This window comes from Phodopus roborovskii, unplaced genomic scaffold (assembly GCF_943737965.1).
Source record: "Phodopus roborovskii unplaced genomic scaffold, PHOROB, whole genome shotgun sequence".
NCBI lineage: Eukaryota > Metazoa > Chordata > Mammalia > Rodentia > Cricetidae > Phodopus > Phodopus roborovskii.
This window is the reverse complement of record NW_026126410.1, coordinates 42,751,420-42,770,649: the sequence shown is the minus strand read 5'-3', so window position 1 is coordinate 42,770,649 and position 19,230 is coordinate 42,751,420. Positions and strand designations below refer to the sequence as shown.

Below are 19,230 nucleotides of genomic sequence, written 5' to 3'. Positions count from 1 at the left end.
TAACCCACAAAGATAAGGTGAGATTTTGTCTTATTTTTCCCATCTTATTTCCAAACAACTTGGGGTCAGAACATCCATTAGTTTTACATGCTTTTGTGATAAAAAGCCACAGACTTGTTAATGGCTGTTTTTAAAGTTAGCCGGATGGAGGGAGGCAAGAAAGATCAGTCCAGCACCAACTTGGAGCACTATGTGTGGATTAGGTCAGTGGAGTGACAGCCAGCCACGGGGGACACAGTACTTGTGGAGGCCCTTTCCATCCAAGAGAGAGCTCCCTGCTGTTCCTTCTTGATCTCTGCCAGAGCATCGCACACCCCACCCCCACTTCATGAGGTTCACTGTGCTTCCCTGAGGTTGGCACCACCTGTGAGATGTGACTTGAGGTGACATCACATCCCTGCAGCATCAGCGGGGCCTTTACCCGACCATCATGGCTGTGAGACTGAAGGCTCCCAATCTGGCCTCTGATGCTGAGTGGAAGTGTATGGAGTGGAAGCAGGGACAAGAACAGCATCCTGCATCATGTTTTTCTGATCAGCCACCCAGACTTGGGGGTTGTTGTTCTTCATAGCATAAATGAGCAAAAGTCAATCCATGGAAGCGTTCATGTTCAGAGAGCCTTCATAACAGGACAGGGATTTCGATTCATACCTTGAGCCAGTTGTGCTCCATCAATCACACTGACCACCTTCCAGAAAGGAAGGGAACAACTCCTACGACAGGTGTTTCTCCAAAGCCCAGCCCACATCCTACTCGTGTGTGTGTGTGTGTGTGTGTGTGTGTAAGAGGGGCCAGCGGTGGACTCGCCACACTCCTGAAGGTGCTGATGCCTCTCAAAGCCAGGCTGAACTCTGACCACTCAAGGCATAGGTGTGGCAGCAGTAGATATACCACTATCCTCTCTTGGATGTTTGCCCAAGTGTCATTTCTCTGCTGGGGGTAAGGTGACATTTTCCCAATGAGTGACTATGAGGGAGGCCTTGGAAGGAATAAAACTGACTGTTCTTCAAAACTTGGACCCTGTGGGATTGGTCACCGTAGATGTTCAATCGGCTTTGCAGGCTATTCTCTCAACTGCCGTCCTTGGTAGAGTGTGGGCTCTGGCCACCATCAGTCCAATGACTAAAGTTTAAAAAAAAAAAAGTAGGTGAAATTCTGAAGAACAATCCAGACAATCCAGAAGGAAGGAGCTCAGCGGGCCACAGGCAGCCAGCGAGAGTGCTAGTCATGGCCAAGCTTTTGCGGCATGTGGTGTCCCTTGGAACGTCCTGACAGGCAAGGCTTTGAGCCCAGCCTTGGTCTGTCTGTGTCTGGAGCTTGGGGGTGGGGATGTTTGCCTCCTGGGCAGACAGTAGGCTGGCCAGGCCTTGCTGTCATAAGGAAAGAATCTGCAGGTCTGTAAACTTGCTATTTTTAGGCCTTTGTGGGGCTGAGCCAGTTCCCCAGTGTAGTAGGACCCACATATTTACTGAATAGAACCTTGAGAAGTTCTAACACATGGCACCAGCCTACTCAGAAACTTCAAGGGGTTGAAGTGCCACACAGCTAATTCCTGAAGATGAAGGGGTGAGCCCCCGACCCCCTTTGTTCTCTCTGATTGATCCCCTGGCTCACACCCACTTTAGTGTACAGCTCACTAACTGGGAGTCTTCCTGCATGTGCTCCTGGCCAGGCAACTGTGCTCAGTGCCAGCTGTCAGGTCAACTAGCTCAAGGTGCCTCCCACATAGGGGGCATTTCCTGATTTCCCTGGTGTCCCCCAAACCAGGAAAACAGGACCTCCAGCCATTGCTAAACCCATATCCCAGAAACTACTCTCTGTCCAACTTTTCCAGGAACCTGGCAGCTTCTCTTCGGCATGTCTGTGGCCTGTGGCTACTTGTCCTCACTGACACTCCGCAGAGCTCTTCCCAGGGCTTGGCATGATCCTCAGCCTGTTCCCGTCTGTGGAGTGTACTGGATGACCCTCTAGAGAAGGCCTTAGAGATTCAATCCAACTGCCTGTCTCAGAATTCTCCAGGCCTAATCTGGTAGGGTAGGGCAAGAAAGTCTAGTCTGTCACAGGTGCTCAAGGTGGCTCTGGAGACTTACCTAGCTACTCCTGTCTCCCCTAGGTAAATGCCATGGATAAAAGCTAGTAACTCATTTGGATGTGGTGGCTCACACCTGTAAACACACTTAGGAGGCCGGGGTAGGAGATTGTCCCAAGTCTGAGGCCAGCTTGGGTTAATGAGTGAATTCCAGGCCAGCCGAAAGGGTGGGCAGAGAATATAGAACAAACAGCATGAGAATTATTGATGAAGAGAAGCGCTATACAACCTGATGGAAGAGAAGTAGCCTGACCTGAGAGTGGGGGGCAGGAGCTCTATGTGCTGTCTTCCTGTCTCACTTAGAGGAAAAGGCCCAGAGAGGCCTGGAAGGCTTGGAGGGAATCCCAGCTTTTCCACAGAATCTCAGAAAAGTAAGAGTTGCCTGTTGATGGGGTCTGTGAATGGTCGATCACTCTTGAAATCCAGCCTCAATCTGAATCCCTTTAGCTGTCATATAACCCTAAGTGCAAATGTCCAGGGCCGTCCACCCCTTCCTGAAGATGTGGCCTGTGAGATCAGAGGTTTACCAGATGGCCCAAGGCTGTACAATCAAGCATGGAGATGGCAGTTGGGGAACTGAGCCCACAGGCCCTGGTCTTCACTGAAACAAGAGAGGCTGTTTGGTCTGGTTACAGTCTTGGTTCCCATAGAAGTTCTCTACATTTTCCCTGGGGTGGACAAGCTGGGTTTACTCACCTAGGCTTCCTACCTGGGTGGAGCCTCTGCTTAACTGATTGTTGGCACGTGAGGTGGTGAAGCCTGGGCTATCCTGAGCCGTGACCTCAGCCAGGAAACACAGCCACCTTGGCCGAATTCAGCTGTAGGAAGTGCCCAAGGGCGGCCTGTGGTGTGCAACACTGGCACTCAGTTGTTGTCCCTTCAGACTTCAACCAGGAGAGACACAGAGGGGATGTGGAAGAGATATGGGAAGACATGGATGGTCCTGTCTTACTTTTAAGTTATTTGTCTTCTGTACTATAGATTCTAGTCAGTTCGGAAAAATGAAAGGAGCATCCTATAAACTGAGTACAAGACAGAGACACCAGTGTTCAATGTCAAGTGCTCCCTGGTGCGTTTGTCATCAACCATGCTGTCTTGTGCCAGCGGTGGCTCCCACGTTCACATCTGAGCTCTTGACAGCCCCTCTGTCCTTCCTCCCCACACTGAACCAACCCCGGATCCTGGGACCTTACCTCCCCAACAGTTCACAGCAGGGACAGCACTGCACCTCTGCCAGTTCCCAGCTGCTTATGTTCTGGGCACAGCTAGACAGGTTTCCAGCCTTTCTTGGGAAATCTGAGTTCTGGATGTAGGAGACGTCCTGGCCACCCCCGGCCTGGCTGCTCAGCCTCCTTCAGGACCTTCTCCCTCCCCTGCTGGCCCTCCACCAGGAAGCAGAGGACCTTTCAGGGCAATGTTGGGAAAATGCCTGGATTGGAGTGAGTGGGTGGCACTGAACCTCCACCCCACACTCCATTCCCTATGGGCCAGCTGAGAGCTCTTTTCCTCCCCCTGGATGGAGTCACAATAGGAAAGAAACTTTTCAAATGCTGGTTTCCACAACCTTTTGTTTCCTTTGGTATCTGACAGCAGCCAGTGGAAGCAACAGGCCTTTTGCTGAAGGCAGCTAGGGTAACAAAAGAGAGTTCTATATCTAATTAGGTAGTCCAGTTGTCCCATCCCCGTGCCTTCACTTGTTAACAGAAAATGCACACAGGAAGGAATGCTTACAAACTTAAACGACCCACTGTTAGCATTAACAGTGCTTTACCAATGCTTAACTGCTGCCCAGTGCCTGGAGTGAGTCTACCCGTCCTGTCTCAGCTGAGTCGTGTACATCACACTCAGATCCTTGTCAGACTGGATAGAGCTGAGCCTCCTCTCCACCCACGCCCTGAATGAGTAGAGCAAATCCCCTGTTCCCACCACCTAGATCCCCGGATAAAAAGGTGTGGTTGAAGTCCCTTCTCTTTCACCCAGATCTCTGGATATTCAAATCCTTGGGTGGCTGGGTGGAGCTGAGTCCCCCTGCCTATACTCCCTGCCCACCTTGGGCCCACACTGACAGGACTATGTCAGGAACAAGCTCTCAATACCTTAGCCTGATCCAGCTTGGGATTATTTCCTGTAGTGGCCTTGGTTCTTGACCCTCACAGATGATCTCCTGCATGGTCCCCACACTAAAAACTGCACCTATCACTGCCTTCCTACTTCTGCCGAGGGCATCACCCCTTCCCCAGCCCTTCCCTGCACATCCAGCCAATCAGACAGAGTGGGCTCTTCCAACACAGTCAGACTGCATTGTCCCAGGAACAGACCTTTGAAGGGGCCTCCTTAGTGCCTCAGCATGACACCTAGTCTTCCCACACCTGTCAGCATGTGTGGGCTCCAGCATTTCAGTCACCACTCCCCTCACATGCCCCCCTAACCTCCCCTCCTGGAATGCATCTTCTTGACTCCTCTCTCTGCCCATTGCCCTCCTCTTTCCACACAGAGAGTCTCTGGACTCTCTCACACAGAGGCTGTGCAGGTCATCTGTCTGGACTGAACACATTGCAGGGACCAGAATCTCCCAGTTACAACAATCAAAGTACCCTGCAATGGAGACACAATCAGTGCTGTTAACAATTCCTACCCTGGAGTTAGCTGGGGAGGAGGCCATCAAGGGCCCTGAAATGAGAGGGTTGCATTCTCCTGGCCGGGTACCCAAGGATGGCTGGAAAAGGTCAGAGCAGGTTTTCAGGCTTAAGACACGCACATTGGGTTTGTAGTTCCCTCCCCTAACTAGTTTCCCCTTTGCTGTCAGATCCCCTTTTGTCATTTGTCCCCTAGGCATGCACAGTACAAGCCATGACTTTATTGGCTTTTGTCTCATTTCTTAACTTCTCTGGTGGTTAAAAATGGCTATAATTATGGTCAGTTCATCAATACAAACTTAAGAAAAAATGTAGAAAGGTTTTCTTGGGAAATTATTGCTGTTCTGATGAAAGAGGTCACATGCAGGAGACAATGCTCGTTAGTTCTCCTTCATGTCCCCAGTATGGACATGAGGGCTGGGTTGGGACAGCCCTCAGCAAAGTCTGGGGTTTACAGGCAGGCTTGCATAGGTTAGGGTGTTGTGCCACCACGCCGTGGATCTGTTATCTTGGGGCTTCCTATAATCAAAGCAAAGAACCTGTCTCCTTGATGAAGCCTCTGCAGTGGGTTGGAGACTTTCCTCTCAAAATACACTTTCAGAGCATCTGACCATGTTTGGAAATAGTTGTTATAGATGTAATTGGTTAAGGATCTTGAGATGAGCTCACCCTGGATTCAATATGGGTCCTAACTTCAATGATTAGTGGTTTTATAAGAAGGTAGGGGGGCTGGAGAGAAAGATCAGTGGTTAAGAGTCCCTGCTGAGGACATGGGTTAGGTCCCCAGAATCTACACTGGGTAGCACACTACCTCTGTAACTCTAGTTCTAAGATATTCAACATCTTCTGGTCTCCTCAGACATCTGCCTGCACATGGTGCAGGAGCACACAGGCACATGGACCACTTACACAGAAGTCATAAGTGAATCTTTAAAATAAATATGGGAAGATACAGATACACAGGGAGACATCGGAGCCCCTATTATTAGCTATCCTGTATCCACATACCATGTGTGTGATTGCAGCATCGTTCATTAAGACAAAAAGATCATAACCAGACCCACTGGTTGGCATCAAGAGCACATCTGTCACGTGAGCTCACGGCTGGTGAGAAATGCTGACATGCCAGCTCAAAGCTTGTGCATATCGGCTTGCTTCTTGCCCTGTTTAGCCACACTAAGAACAACTGGGGACAGCTTGCTGTGTGAGGAAACACGTGAGCTTGTCAGCTTTGTACCCCAGCTGCCTGCCAGCCAAATGTCAGCTGCATGAACATGACCCTCTGGGAAAGCCCACCTTTGGCTGTCCTGCCAGTTGACTACAGTAACATTAGCCATGTTAGATCTCGGTAGAACCACTCAGCCTGTACGCCGACTTTGAGAAACACTAAACCCTACATTACCATTGGGTTTGAGGATAGCCTTCTACCCAGCAGTAGCTCAGTGATATGCCACTCAGCCCGGGATCTTGGACCTACATTTTCAGACTTCACTGTGTGTGCCCTTTGAGCCTCACAGAGAAAGTGCTAGTGACAAAAAGACTACTCTCAGCATCAAGAAAAATATGGCTTCTGCAGCTGGAGAGATGGCTAAGCAGTTAAGAGCACCTGCTATTCTCTTGAGGACTTGGGGTTTGGCTCCTAACACCCACATGGCAACTCATAATCGTCTGTAGTTCCAGTTCCAGGGATGTGGCACTCTTCTCTGGCTTCCATGGGCACCAGGCATGCGCATGCACGCGCGCACACACACACACACACACACACACACACACACACACACACACACAGAGTACATTTACAATACATGTAGATAAACATTTATTTATGCACATAAAGTAAATCTCAAAAGAAATATATGGTTTCTAATTTACAGAAAAACATTTGTGATCATATATATGTGTGTGTGTATATATATTTATATCAAAATCTTTGCTCTAATCACAAAAACTTGTCCGGTGGCAAAGGAGGGGGGTTAGATAAAGGCCACTGTAAAGATGGAGCATGAGACTATATTAAAAAAAAATCAATAAGAAAATAGTGGCAGCATGGATGACAGACCCTGGAAGCTGGCAAGGGGACTGTAGTCCTTATGTCCTTGGCCATTTTGCTAACACTCATGGGAGGGCTTACCCTCTGTGCTATACTGTCCTACAGCTGATGTCCGGCAGAGAAGAGGAGAACCCATCCTCTCCTTGGGAACCTGGGGTAGAGGGAACACAGATAAGCCATGTATGAGGTGGTGTCATGGGTGCAATCAGAAGGCATTGAAGCCCTTGCCCTGGGTACCGGGATGTCCTTCCAGGGAAACAGATCCTCACAGGTGTTCTTAGGTTATACTGACTCTGTTAGGGTGAGCCGGGTCCAACATGACAGGTGTCCCGAGAAAAGAAAAGGGAAAGTCTCCTGCAAGGACAGAGACAGGTTAGTGCTGAGGACTGCCAAGAGGGGCAGCCACTTAGAGGAAAGCAGGAAGCAGGGGCTGGTTCTCACTGTACCAACCTTCTGAGACATCTTGGTACCAGACTTCGCAGTCTCCAGTACTCAGAAGGAACAAACTTGTTTTCTGGGCGCCTGATTGTTAAATCGGGGAAAGATAACGGGGAAGTTGAGGACAAAGCTTGCAATTTAAGCAGAGTCATTCAGAAGTCATGAAAATGTGAGAAGGGGTAGGAGGAAGCATGTGTATGTCTGTAAGAGCCAGTGTAACAGCTCTGGGGCTGGAGGGTGCCCCACCCTTTGTGGCTGGTGCAAGTGAGGTTATGGGATAGCCTGGGGAAAGAGGTGTGAAGAGGGAGGGGGTAAGATGACAAAATGGAGTCTAAAAGGTTAGCAAGGCTGTAAAAACCGAGCAAAGAGAAAGCAAGCCCCTGTAAGATTTCGAGGAGATAGATGATATGATTTCTTAAGAGTAGTAACGATATAACTGTGTATGCATACTTGTGTGGACACAAATGCATGAAGTCACTTAAAGGACCAACTAAAGGGGGCAAGGATGGGATATGGCCAACCATCTGGAAGGCACAGTTTAAAAAACAGGACCGAAGATAGAGGTGATGGGAAGGACCAGGGAGAGGAAAGGTAATAGTTTGGTTTTGGATGCTCCTGGCTGCAGTAGAGCCAATAGGGCTCAGTGGAGGTGGAAGAGGGCAAGGACTTGAAGGAGTTTCCCTGCGCCATTAAAATCGCATCCCAAACTATGGACTGCTGCTTTTCTATCTTGTAGTATTTAAGCTAACACCCCCCCCCCCGCCACACTTTTGGGAACAAGGTCTTTTTGATTCAGGTTGGCTACTACTGTTTGCAATCCTCTCAAGTACTGCAATTAGAGGCATGCACCACTGTGTACCGCTTAATGACAGGCTCTAATCACTGGCTGTGATCGCCACATGGACAGGCATTCAGAACATTTCATTCATGTTCACGCCGCTGACCAAAGGAACTAAGTACGCACTACGGCCCGTCCACGTTGGTTCAGTCTTAGAAGTTCCTCCGTGGAATCAGCCAGGAGCGGAGCCAGATCCTTTAATGCTCAAAAAAAGGCGGAGCCCGGGTGCTAGCGGGCCCAAGAGCAGCCCGAGCAGACTTCCAGCATCTGCCGAGCCCGGGTGCAGCGGGCTCCTGCCCTCTCGCTGCCCAGGCTCGCCCCGCACAGCAAACGCACAGGGCGCTGGCACGGCTTCTGAATCCCCAGGCCCCGTGGCGCATCCCCCAAACCCCGCGCACTGGCGGGGCGTTCGGGGTTGCGGTAGGCCACGCAGGTCCCGGGGCCCAGGCTCTGTCCGGGTCATTTGACTGCACGGAACGGGCGAGCAGACGTCCATCCGGAAGGCGGCGGCCGGCCCCGCCACCCTAGCCCAGCGACGCCGCAGCGGTTTCGTTTTCCCTGCCGGCGCGGAAACTTCCACCCGGCCGCCGGGTGCCTCTGCGCACGCGCGGCGCGGCCCCGCCCACTCGGCGCACCCCCGCCCCCTCCGGCCCCGCCCTGTCTGTCTGGTCTGTGGGCGCCCGCGCCGCCGTCTCCCGGCCGCCGCCCGGAGCGCGCAGTGCGCAGGCGCGGTAACCAAGGCGGCGCTGTCTAGTGAGGATTTGAAATCTCCGCGCGTGCGCACTGCGCCGCGGCCCGCGAGGGAGGCCGCGCCTCCGCCCCGCCGCCCCCGCGCCGCCTCCCCGCCCCTCATTGGAGCGGAGGCGGCGGCCCCCGTCCCTCCCCGCGCCCGGCCGCCGCCGAGGGCGTCTTTCCGCCGCCGCGCAGCGCCGCGGGAGCCCCGTGACTGACGGCCGCGCGGACGGGCGGACGGGCGGACGGCCCGGCGCTCTGGGCCCGCCCCCTCGGCCGGTCGCCGCCCCTCCGATGGCCTCTCCCCGCCGCCCGCACGCAACGCCGCCGCCGCCGCCGCCGCGGCCCCCTCGCCCTCCCCGCGCCTCCTGAGCCGCCGGGACCGCAGCTGCGCCGCGCGCCCCACCGAGCGCCGCCCGCGCCCACCCGCGCGCACCGGAGCGCGGCTCAGGCCCCTCCGCCCGTCTGTCCGTCCGCCCGCCCCTCCGTCCCTCTGTCCGTCCGCCCGCCGGTCCCTCCGTCCGTCCGTCCGCCCTCCCGCGCGGCCGGCCCGGGGCGCGGCGGGGGCGGGGCGGGGCGCGGCGGGCCCCGCGGGGGCGGCGCGTGGATGGATCCGCGCGTGGCCTGGATCCAGCCGGAGCAGAAGGGGCCGGCCAATGCCCTGTGGATGCAGATCTGGGAGACCTCGCAGGGCGTGGGCCGCGGCGGCTCCGGCTTCGCGTCCTACTTCTGCCTCAACTCGCCGGCTCTGGACACGGCGGCCGCGCCCGGGGCTGCGGGACGCGCGGCGGCGGCAGCAGCAGCAGTCGCTGCTGCAGGAGGAGCGGCGGCAGCAGCCGGCGGACCAGCAGCAGGCCCCGGGCCGGCGTCCTCCGCGTCGCCCCCGCCGCCCGCCCCCGGCCCCGCCGCGCTGCCCCCGGCTCTGCTGACGGCGCTCGGGCCCGCGGCGGACGGCGCGCGGCGCCTGCACAAGTCCCCGTCGCTGTCGTCGTCGTCGTCGTCGTCGTCCAACGCCGAGTCGGGCACCGAGAGCCCCGGCTGCTCGTCGTCGTCCTCCAGCAGCGCCTCGCTCAGCCGTGCGAGCGCCGGCCGTAGCTTCTTCAGCTTCGCCGACGGCGCGGCCCACGCGCACCCGGGCCCACGCGGCCCCACGCCCGCCGGCTCGCCGCCGCAGCACCAGTTCCACCCGGGCCGGCGGAAACGGGAGAACAAGGCCAGCACGTACGGCCTCAACTACCTGCTGTCGGGCAGCCGCGCGGCCACGCTGAGCGGAGGGGGCGGCCCCGGGGCCCAGGCGGCGAGGCCCGGCACGCCGTGGAAGAGCCGCTCGTACAGCCCGGGCATCCAGGGGTGAGTTCGCCCGAGCCGCGGGGCTGCCGAGGACGCGGGCACTTAAAATAAATAAATAAATAAATAAATAAATAAATAAATAAATAAATAAAACTGCGTTAGGACCAGACCGAGCAGGCCTGGCATTGACAGTTCGGGATGGAGGCCTGGGGATAGACGCCTGGGGATAGATGGGAAAGCTTTTCTCAGCTTCCTCCCCTTCAGGGCAGCATGCTCGTTCAGACGGTGGGTGGGTGGGGGGCGTACCAGCTTGTTCTTAAAATTGTGTGTTTTAGTCGAGTCGGGTTGAAAGTGATATTTTTTTTCTTTTATGAGACTGTAGGTTTTTGATAGTGATGCTTTGCCACGAGGTGAGATTTAGAAGTGGGATGGTGTGTGTGTGTGTGTGTGTGTGTGTGTGTGTGTGTATGTATGTATGTATGTGTGTATGTATGTTGCGGCTACCTAGTACGTTTAAATTCTGGGCAGACATTAACAGAGCATCATCACCTGGGGATTCTAAAACGCTGCCTATTAATAGCACTCAGAATTTTCCCTGTATACTCACAGGAAGGTGTCATTTTCATTAAAAAATTTCCACACATCCCAGAGGACCTTACACTTTAATGTCCCCAATGATGGGAAGGTGGGGGTGTTGGTTTGGAATTGCCCCAGGTGAGACTGCTCTTGTGTGAAGCTATTCATTCAGCACATTGACTTTTCTGAGCATCTAGAACATAATATTCGTTTATACTTTATGCATTTGAGAGCATGGCCTGCCTCATCAGTTCCTACTGATCTAACACCCCTCCCTCACTCCAGCTTCTTAGGGAGCTAGACCTGCTGACAGCGGAGTTTGTGTTGGCTCCAATGGTTGTTATACCCTGAGACTCCTTTGAGGAAACTTTTTAGGGGGATGTTGCCATCTGAGGTATGTCAGGCAACACAGACACTCTTAAAAAAGAGTGTCTGTTACATTGTAACAGTTGCCTGGGCTGCAACTTGTTTCACCTGGTTCCGGTTGGGAGTCTTGAACATGCTCTACACACCCAGGAGGAGCCTCGTTTTTCTGACATTTCCCCATAATGCTTGCTGGTAGAACTTTCCCAGGTAGGTGTCAAGGAACAGATGTGTGTGTGTGTGTGTGTGTGTGTGTGTGTGTGTGTGTGTCTGGCTGTGGACCTGAGAGAGGTTTCCAGACCGTTACATAACTGTGATGGAAATGGTGTCTCTCCTGTAAGATGGGGCTTGACCCCTGACAGTCCTGCTTGTGTAGTTAAGCATCACTCCCTCAGCGATAGCTGTGCCTCTTGAAGTGGTCTCCATGGTGGTTTGTAAGCTGGTCAGCCTCTGTATGTTGTCCTGGGCTTTTGTTAGTATGGGTGCCAATGTGAGCCAGTTGTGTTCTTAGAGTCTGGGGTGTGGTTGGAATGGATGACATATAGTCCGGTTGATCCCCCAGACCTGGTCCCTTCTTTGAGTGCCTCTTCCTGGTCTACTTGAACACCGCTGCCTAGGTGTTTATACTTGGCTTCTGTCACCCTTCCTCCCAAGTCCAACCTTGCTCAGATGCTGTCCCCTGGGCCTGGGCATCTCTTGGTACTTCTAGCACATTGGAATCATCTCTGGTGGAGACTGTCAGAGCTATCCTAGACTGGTGTCTTCTGTCACTGTGGCCCAGCCTGTGGTCAGCATTGTCAGTGGGATGAGATGCTACCAGCTTCCAACTCCAAGAAGACCTCCCTTCTTTCTCCCTCCCCCATCTCTTCCCCACCTCCAGGAGAGATGAATGATGCTTGGGCTCTGTTCCTCAGCTCCCCCTTTGCTCACCTTAGGCACTGTGGTATAGGACCAAGATGTTGGTCTTGGTCCTCGATGGACCAGGAGTTGCTGCCCACATCTCTCTCCTGTGCCTGCTGACTCTTCCTTGTCTGTCTGAGGTGGCATGTGTCATGATTGTGTTGGGTGGTGAGCCCTGGAGGAGGAGCTTTCTAGCTAGCTTGGCCTGCCTGGGAGAGCAGGGCACCGCTGGTTCTCACTGTGACTGAACTTGCAGAGGGGATGGGGAGAAACCAGGACAGCAGTAGAGCTGGGCCTGTGTGTTAGGAGTCAAGGTGGCCGCGTGGATTGTTTCCATGTGGCTGGTTGATGTGAACTGACCTTGGGATGGCAAAAGGGACCTGCCTGAATCTGGTCTTGTCCACCAGCTTGTATAGAGTGATGTGTGGGCCGGCACAAAGCCATTGTGGTTTAGCAAGAGTCAGAACTAAGGTCATGTGTTGGCTTAAGTGTGGCCCACTTAACAGTGAGGGGCCAGTTAGTGAGGGGCTGCTGAGTGTGCTTTCTAGTTTCGGGGTGTGCCTCTCAGAGGAGACTGCCAGACCTCATGAAAGGATGAGTGGTTTTCTGGTGGGTAAAAGTCTGCAGCGCCTGCTGAACCCAACTGGTTCTCTGCCTGGTGTACACATGGCACCTGCAACACTCATCCCTTCTCTGGGAAGCATCTGCCCTTGGCTTGCTGGCTGCGGTTCGTGGGACTGCTAAACTGCTTTCCACCTCGGGGAGTATGAAGAGGAAGGAGGTGAGAGAGTACCGGCCGTACGTAGTGCATGGCCTTGGAGAATAGAGAAGGCGTGTCCTGGTGTGACAGTGCCTGGGCACAGGGTTAAGTTGGAGACCTCTGTTGAGGACATGGCATGTGTAACACCAGACATGCCCTCCGCATGAGCCTCTGTCCTAGAGATGGGGGCAGCTGTGGATGGACTCCCTGGGTCCTGCCTTTCCCTTTTTAACCCACTCGCCCTCAGTGCTCCACTCTGACCCCCAGTTTGAGTCCTTTGCCGTGGTCAGTCTCAGTGGCTTCAGAAGCTGCCTCAGGAAAGGTGAAGAAAAGTCCTCTAAATGAGTGTGGAGAGTGTGGTTCTCCTCATGCATTGAACCAGTTCCTCACCGGTGTCTTCTAGCAGGAGTGCAGTTGGACATGACCTGAGTTGGTGCTGTGAAGGTTGTGTCCTTCCAGGGGTGCCTGCAGTGGCAGCATTGTGTGCAACCCTCTTCACCATGTTCGCCTTTTCATGTGTTCTGTGCCCTGGGGGTGGCACTCCCACTGTCCATTGGAGGCCTCTGGTGTTGGCAGTTACAGCGTGGCTGTGGTGGTGATGCTCACCATGCACGCTGTGTCTGCTGTGCTCTTGTGAGGGACAGCTTGATGGAGCAGCCAGGTTCCCCTCTCTTCCTGTCTGGCTCCTGCCTGCTTTGACAGAGTTAGCGGGCCTTTGCCTCAGAACATCCTCAGGAGGCTCCACTGGGAAGGCACAGGTGAGGGCCTCCTTTCCGGTCTTCCTGTGAATATGAGGGGATGCGTGGGGAGTTGTAAGCATGGCCTCTGCAGGTGACAGTGGCCCCTGTGGTCATGCTTTTTGGTTTCTGTCACAAAGTTCGTCATGGTGGATGAGGGAGTTGAGAATGGTCACATGGCATGGATGCTTTGAGACGTGCTGGCCGTATTAACTCCTGTGCAACACTTCTCCAGCTTAGTGGCCTCACTGTGGCCGATGTTCCCATGGCCAGTCTCCACATGGACATGGGAAGGTAGTGCAGGTGCTGCTAAGGTGTTTGGGGGTGGTGGGGGTTCCTGGAGAACAGATGAACTGTGTGCCTGCCACTAGTGAACCATGGTTTGCTCAGGTTGGAAAGCTGATGCTGGAGAAGGCTACCCAAGGATGACAAGGGCAGTCCATTTTTTGGATTAGAATATTAAACAGGCTGACATAGTCCTTTAGAAAAATGAGAAAGCCCCAAGGTTGGAGAGGTCCTGGGTTTGGTTCTTAACACCAAGGTGAAAAGAAATAGGGAGGAGAGAGAGAGAGAGAAAAATAAAAACAGAAGTCTTGAGTGATTTTTAAACATAAGTGTCTTAGTGTCCATGCTGTGGAAGTTAGAGATTGTCCTGGTGTCTTGCTGCCATGATCTTTGGATGGAAAAGCAGCACTGTTTTTTCACCTTAGGAACAACATGGTTGTGGCTTAAGTATTTTTAGGTAAACTTTTCTTTATATTTTTCTTACTATTATATATTTATTTGTTTTTGATTTCTGTGTATGTGCCTGTGTGAGTTTATGTGCATCATGTGTGCAAAACATGTCCATGGTCTCCAGAAGAGAGCCTTGTATTTCCTTGGAACTGTAGTTACAGGCAATTGTGGCCAACCGGATGTGGGTGTCGGGGGCAACCTGGGTTCACTGAAAGAGCAGTAAGTGTTCTTAACTGCTAGGCTGCCTGTCTAGCTCCTTAAGTAGGCATTTTAAAAGAAAAAAAAAAAAAACCGTAACTTTAAGGCTTGTGCTTAAAAGTCTTGGATAGTCTTGATCATAAATATGAGCTTTTGGATATCATCTTTTTTTGTTTGTTTTTCGAGACAGGGTTTCTTCGTATGACAGTCCTGGCTGTCCTGGAACTCATTCTGTAGACCAGACTGGCCTTGAACTCACAGAGATCCACCCGTCTCTGCCTCTCAATTGCTGGGATTAAAGGCCTGACCACCACCTGGCCTTGGGTATTGTCTTTAAAGAATTTATACAGAAGTGGCTTTTGGAAACAGGGTACCAGTGAACCTTGGACAGTAAGAGGTTGTGCCTTGGTGAAGTGCTATGGTTTGGGGTCAAATCTTCAGGTTCTGAAGGAAGAGTTATACTTAGAAAAATCCAGGATACTCAAGTTCAGAAAATTGTTCTGATGATGCAGCCAGAATTAAAGCTGCAGGAGTGACCATCCTTCCCAGGAGGCCGTCCCTTGAGCTTGCCATGGGCCAAGTCCCAGACTGGCCAGCTGTTAGTGTTGCTTTTCCTTTAAGCAAACTGGATGGGATACTAGTCCCAGAAGGCTGCTCAGGAGAGTGTGGCCTGCAGCAAAGGCAAGCAGTTGATGTCCATTGTGAACATGCCCGAGTGGGGGCAGCTATGTCTTCTCCCCATTTGGCCCATGCACTGACTCAGGCAGTATGGCGCTGTTGATTTTTCTGCGCTGTCCCACTCTTCAGCGGTCAGGTAGGAAAGGAGCAGCTCTCATTAGGCATCTTTATTGAGTTGCATAGGGGATAGCCTAGGTTTTCCTCAACTCTCACAAGGCAGAGGTCTAAGTGTTAGCTAGCTGGTGTCATATCTGTCTCGGGGGCCCATGCACAAGCACATTGCTGACCTTGTGGCACTGAGGCTCTCTCCTTTTTTAGGGGCATTCTTTATTTTGGGCTTTTGGTCCCTTCCGTCTTCAAGCACCCCAGATGTCTCCTGCCAGTTAGAGGCGGCAGGCCCCTTTCCTCCAAGGGCTCATGGGACTGGGTAGACCCATGTAGACTTGTCTTCAGGCCATGTAATGCAGTTTGATCCATGGACTGTTCATAAGAAGCCCAGGTTCAGTCATTGGGCACTGGTGGCCACACATGCAGGCATTGTTTAGTGGGGTTACAGTACTGCTGTGGCAAGAGGAGGTCATGGCTGTCTTGTCCAACACCACGTCCTTTGCTTGGACATCAGCCCATTGCAATGACTCTTGCATATTGCTAGTTCTGTCCTCTGGCTTGATTGTCACCAGTGAAGTTGGACTTGGAGATGACAAGAGCAGTGTGACTTTCTGTGCCTCTTGCAGATGTATCATTCTTTAATGTCTTATTTTAAAAAGTTCACAGAAGACCCATGTGATTGCACAGAAACTGTGACTGAAAAGTCCCAGCCATGAGGTGTCCTGCACTGCTCAGATTGTCTTGGTGATCCATCAAAGTTGCTACTTGATAATTACAAAGTAGCCTGTCATTGTTTTGTATAAGATGTGGGCAACAAGCAGGTTGATGGGAATTGTGGCTTGCCTAGGGCCACAGTTGCAGAGCATGTGCCACCTCCTGGAGGAGGAAGAAGACCCCTCACAATTCTTGCCTTGTCCCTTCCTGAGCCCGCATCTGGGTGTTTAGTTCCTGTAGGGTTAGCTTCCAGCGCCTCAGTCTGTGCTCTGGAGTTAGCTACCCCTAGACCTGCACTCCCAGCACCAAAGACATACTAAGAAAAATGCAAAGGACAAGTATACTTTCTGTGCAGAAGTGAAGGAAACTTTAAATGTTTGTTTTGGGAGTGGCTAAGGCCTACAGCCAGGATAAAAACATTCACAAGCACACAAGATAAAAAACACATAGAAAAGTCTCATGTTGCATCTGAAAGGCATTCCCAGTCAGTTGAAACATTTTTCTTTTTAAACATTGATATGGATGGAAAAGTTAGAAAACCTGGGTAAGTTTGGAGGGAGGTGGGCTTCTCTGGAGCCTTATCTTTTCCCAATTCCCAGTGAAAGGGACTCTCTTTTTTCAGTAGCTCTACTTTCTCTTGTGGCTTGGACATTACTTGGCCATTCCACAGATGCTGCTTCCCACAACTCTGGTTTTCCTGGTGTTTGTTTCCTGAGGGACAACAGTGGGCAACACCTTCCAGTTCTAATCCTGGGAATGACTGAAGTTGGTTAAGGAAAATCCATAGTTGAATTATTCCTGATTTTTACCTGAATTTATTTCCCATATTAGGCAGCATGCACTTGGCTTTGAGAACTCACTGCTTTGGTCCTATCACATGCTTGGTGGTCTAGCTGATTTCACCTGGGTTCTAATTCCCACACCTCAGCTCCCCCACCTGAGAAGTAGAATCTGTGACTTGTACTTCATAGCACTGAAAAAGAACTCAGAGCTGGTCTGCATGTGTGAGAAAGGCTGCTGCTTCCCCCTTTCCTCTCCTCAGGAAATAGAAACCTAAATGGGCTTCTTGTTGCCAACAGGAAAAGTCTCTCTCTCTCTCTCTTATAGACAAAACTACAGACTCAAAGCTCCAAGTCTTAGAGAGGAGAGGAAGATGTGGGCTCTGCTGAGACCACTGTTGACACTGGGCAGATAGCTCCCCCCCAAATCCTTGTATTATAATTGCAGATAGCACCTCATTGAGAGAGAGGGGGGGGAATAGGGAGAGAGTATGCACACTGTGTCTGTGTGTTGTGTAACTGGCCGTTGGTGGGTTATGAGGTCTTAATCTTGTACCCACAGTGGAAGTATGAGTGGCACGAGATGACTCTTATTCTCAGTTCTTTGATGCTTCCTACACCGTGGTCAGTGGAATTGTAGGGAAGTCACAGCAGTGGGCCGGGAAGCCAGAGGAGCACAGGTGGCAGAGTCCTATGCCTGTCCTGGGTAATAATGGCCACCGGCCATGTGTGCTAGCCAGCACAGTGCAGGTGAAAAACTGAATTGGAATTTATTGATTTGTTTTGTGCAGTTGGGAATCAAGCTGGGCCACTCTGAGCAAGTCAGGCAGCGAGCAGCCTCCGAAGTCCTTATTTAATTTTAGTTAAAGTTTAAATGGCCTTTGTTTGGACAGTGCTGACTTTGTGCAACTTTACGTTCTGTTTGAAATAAGTTGCTGAAATAAATTGAAACTGAACAGCAGTAAAAACTGTGTTGCTCAGCAAGTTGCTATGGAGAAAGCTCTAGAAATCATGTTTCTGAGCTTCCAATGCAAATCTTTTATGAGAGACGGATATTTTCATGACTCAAGCATCATGGAGTTAGGAGAGTGCAACACAGAGCAAGGTTGAGGGGCGGGGCACCTCCAGCCCAGCATGCAGCAGATGTGATGGCTGTTGATTTTATACTGGTTACTGACAGCCTTAGAGGTCTTTCCCAGTCTCTGCTTCCCCAGTTCCTGTGCGCAGGAATCTTGGAGGTCAGTGAGCGCTGTTCCACTTTCCTCCTTGACTTCCTGGTTCACAGCCACAAATATGCTCTCTTTCTTGTGGTTTATGAACACAAACCCAGTCTCGATGGGCTAACGTGGCCTGGCGGAGAGCTCTGCACTTGTGGGTGCAGGCCTGCGGGTGGGGTTGATGAGCAAGGTGGTTATCACCAGGCCAAGGGTTCAGAAGGGACGAGGCAAATTTGGAGGTTGAGTTCTAGGCAAGGTGGAGAAGCTGTGAGGTGCTGAGGTGCAGACTCCACTTCACTGGGAAAGCGGGTACCCTGCACTCCTCCCTCCTCAATAGCTCATTTTAACAGGATGAGAGAAATTCTCCAGAGACCCTTAGATCTTGTCCAGGGGTCACCTACGAAGTGGTAGAACTGGGCCCAGACTGGCTCCTTGCCTGGGGAGTCCGTGTACTTCATCAGAGCCTTCCAGAGGGCGTGGGGGCATTTGAATTCAGAGCCAGAAGCATGATTTGGTGAAATGGCAGAGACAAGTGGTATGGTGGAATGCAATGAAGAATATTTTGGTCACAGACATCTTCTCTAAATTTAAGTAGCATTTTGAAAGAAGTGAGAAACAACCACGGCACGGTGTCCAGAAGTGAAAAGAGCACTTAGCATGGCTGGGGAAGTACACGGGAATTCTGACTATAGCTACCAGTTAGCTCGTGACTCAGTCACCAGAAGCAGGATGGCTAGAAGGAAGGTTATAGCACTGACATGACACTCTGAGCTACAGAGTGAGCTTGAGCTTGGTGTAGGGCTGGGGGAGCAGCTTGTGGGTGAGTGACAGAGACACCTGCAGCTGGGAGGGAGCTAACTGTGCATAGGTCTTTTCTTAGCCGTGGGCTCTGCCTCTGTCTTTCCCCTTTTTCTCACCTGGCATGGCCTGCTGTACCAGCTAGTTAGAATAGTTACTGGCTTTGCTGACCCACACCCCGCCAGGCCTGCGTCTGTTGTCCCTTTATCCAGTGTTTCCTGCTGCCATTGAGAGTGCTCCCAGGAGGCATGGCACTAGGCACTCAGTAGCATAGCTGGTAGGGCCAGGCTGAGTTGAGCCCTGAGATTCCTGGCTCACTTGTCAACTAGGAGCAGCGAAGAGGGTGAGCAGCCAGAGAGGTGAGGCGGACAGGAGCAGTACCTGTGAGTCCTGGGCTCTGGCTCCTCTGGAGAGAGGCCAGATGCTGCCATGACTCTTTGCCTGGCTTCTGAGGACAGGGCATTGACTGCCCCTGAGGAATGTGCACAAAACTTCTCACAAATCTCACAGCAGGGCCTGGAGCTGTGTTCTCCTAGCTAGAGTGTGGCCTCCTTCCCAGTTTACTGCTTCCCAGTTTACAGATGACTGTCAGAG

At 52.2% G+C, this 19,230-nt stretch overlaps 1 protein-coding gene across 2 annotated transcripts in view; it reads left to right on the top strand.

Annotated features, from left to right (window-relative positions):
- Window positions 1-9,330: 9,330 nt before the first annotated feature.
- The window catches only part of Tent4a (terminal nucleotidyltransferase 4A), a 34,553-nt gene continuing 24,653 nt past the window's right edge, over window positions 9,331-19,230 (top strand). For both annotated transcript variants that reach the window (XM_051182641.1, XM_051182640.1), the window contains exon 1: window positions 9,331-10,133. In XM_051182641.1, coding sequence (XP_051038598.1) covers window positions 9,391-10,133 — 743 coding nt within the window. In that variant the 5' untranslated portion in view covers window positions 9,331-9,390. The remainder of the gene's footprint in view (window positions 10,134-19,230) is intronic.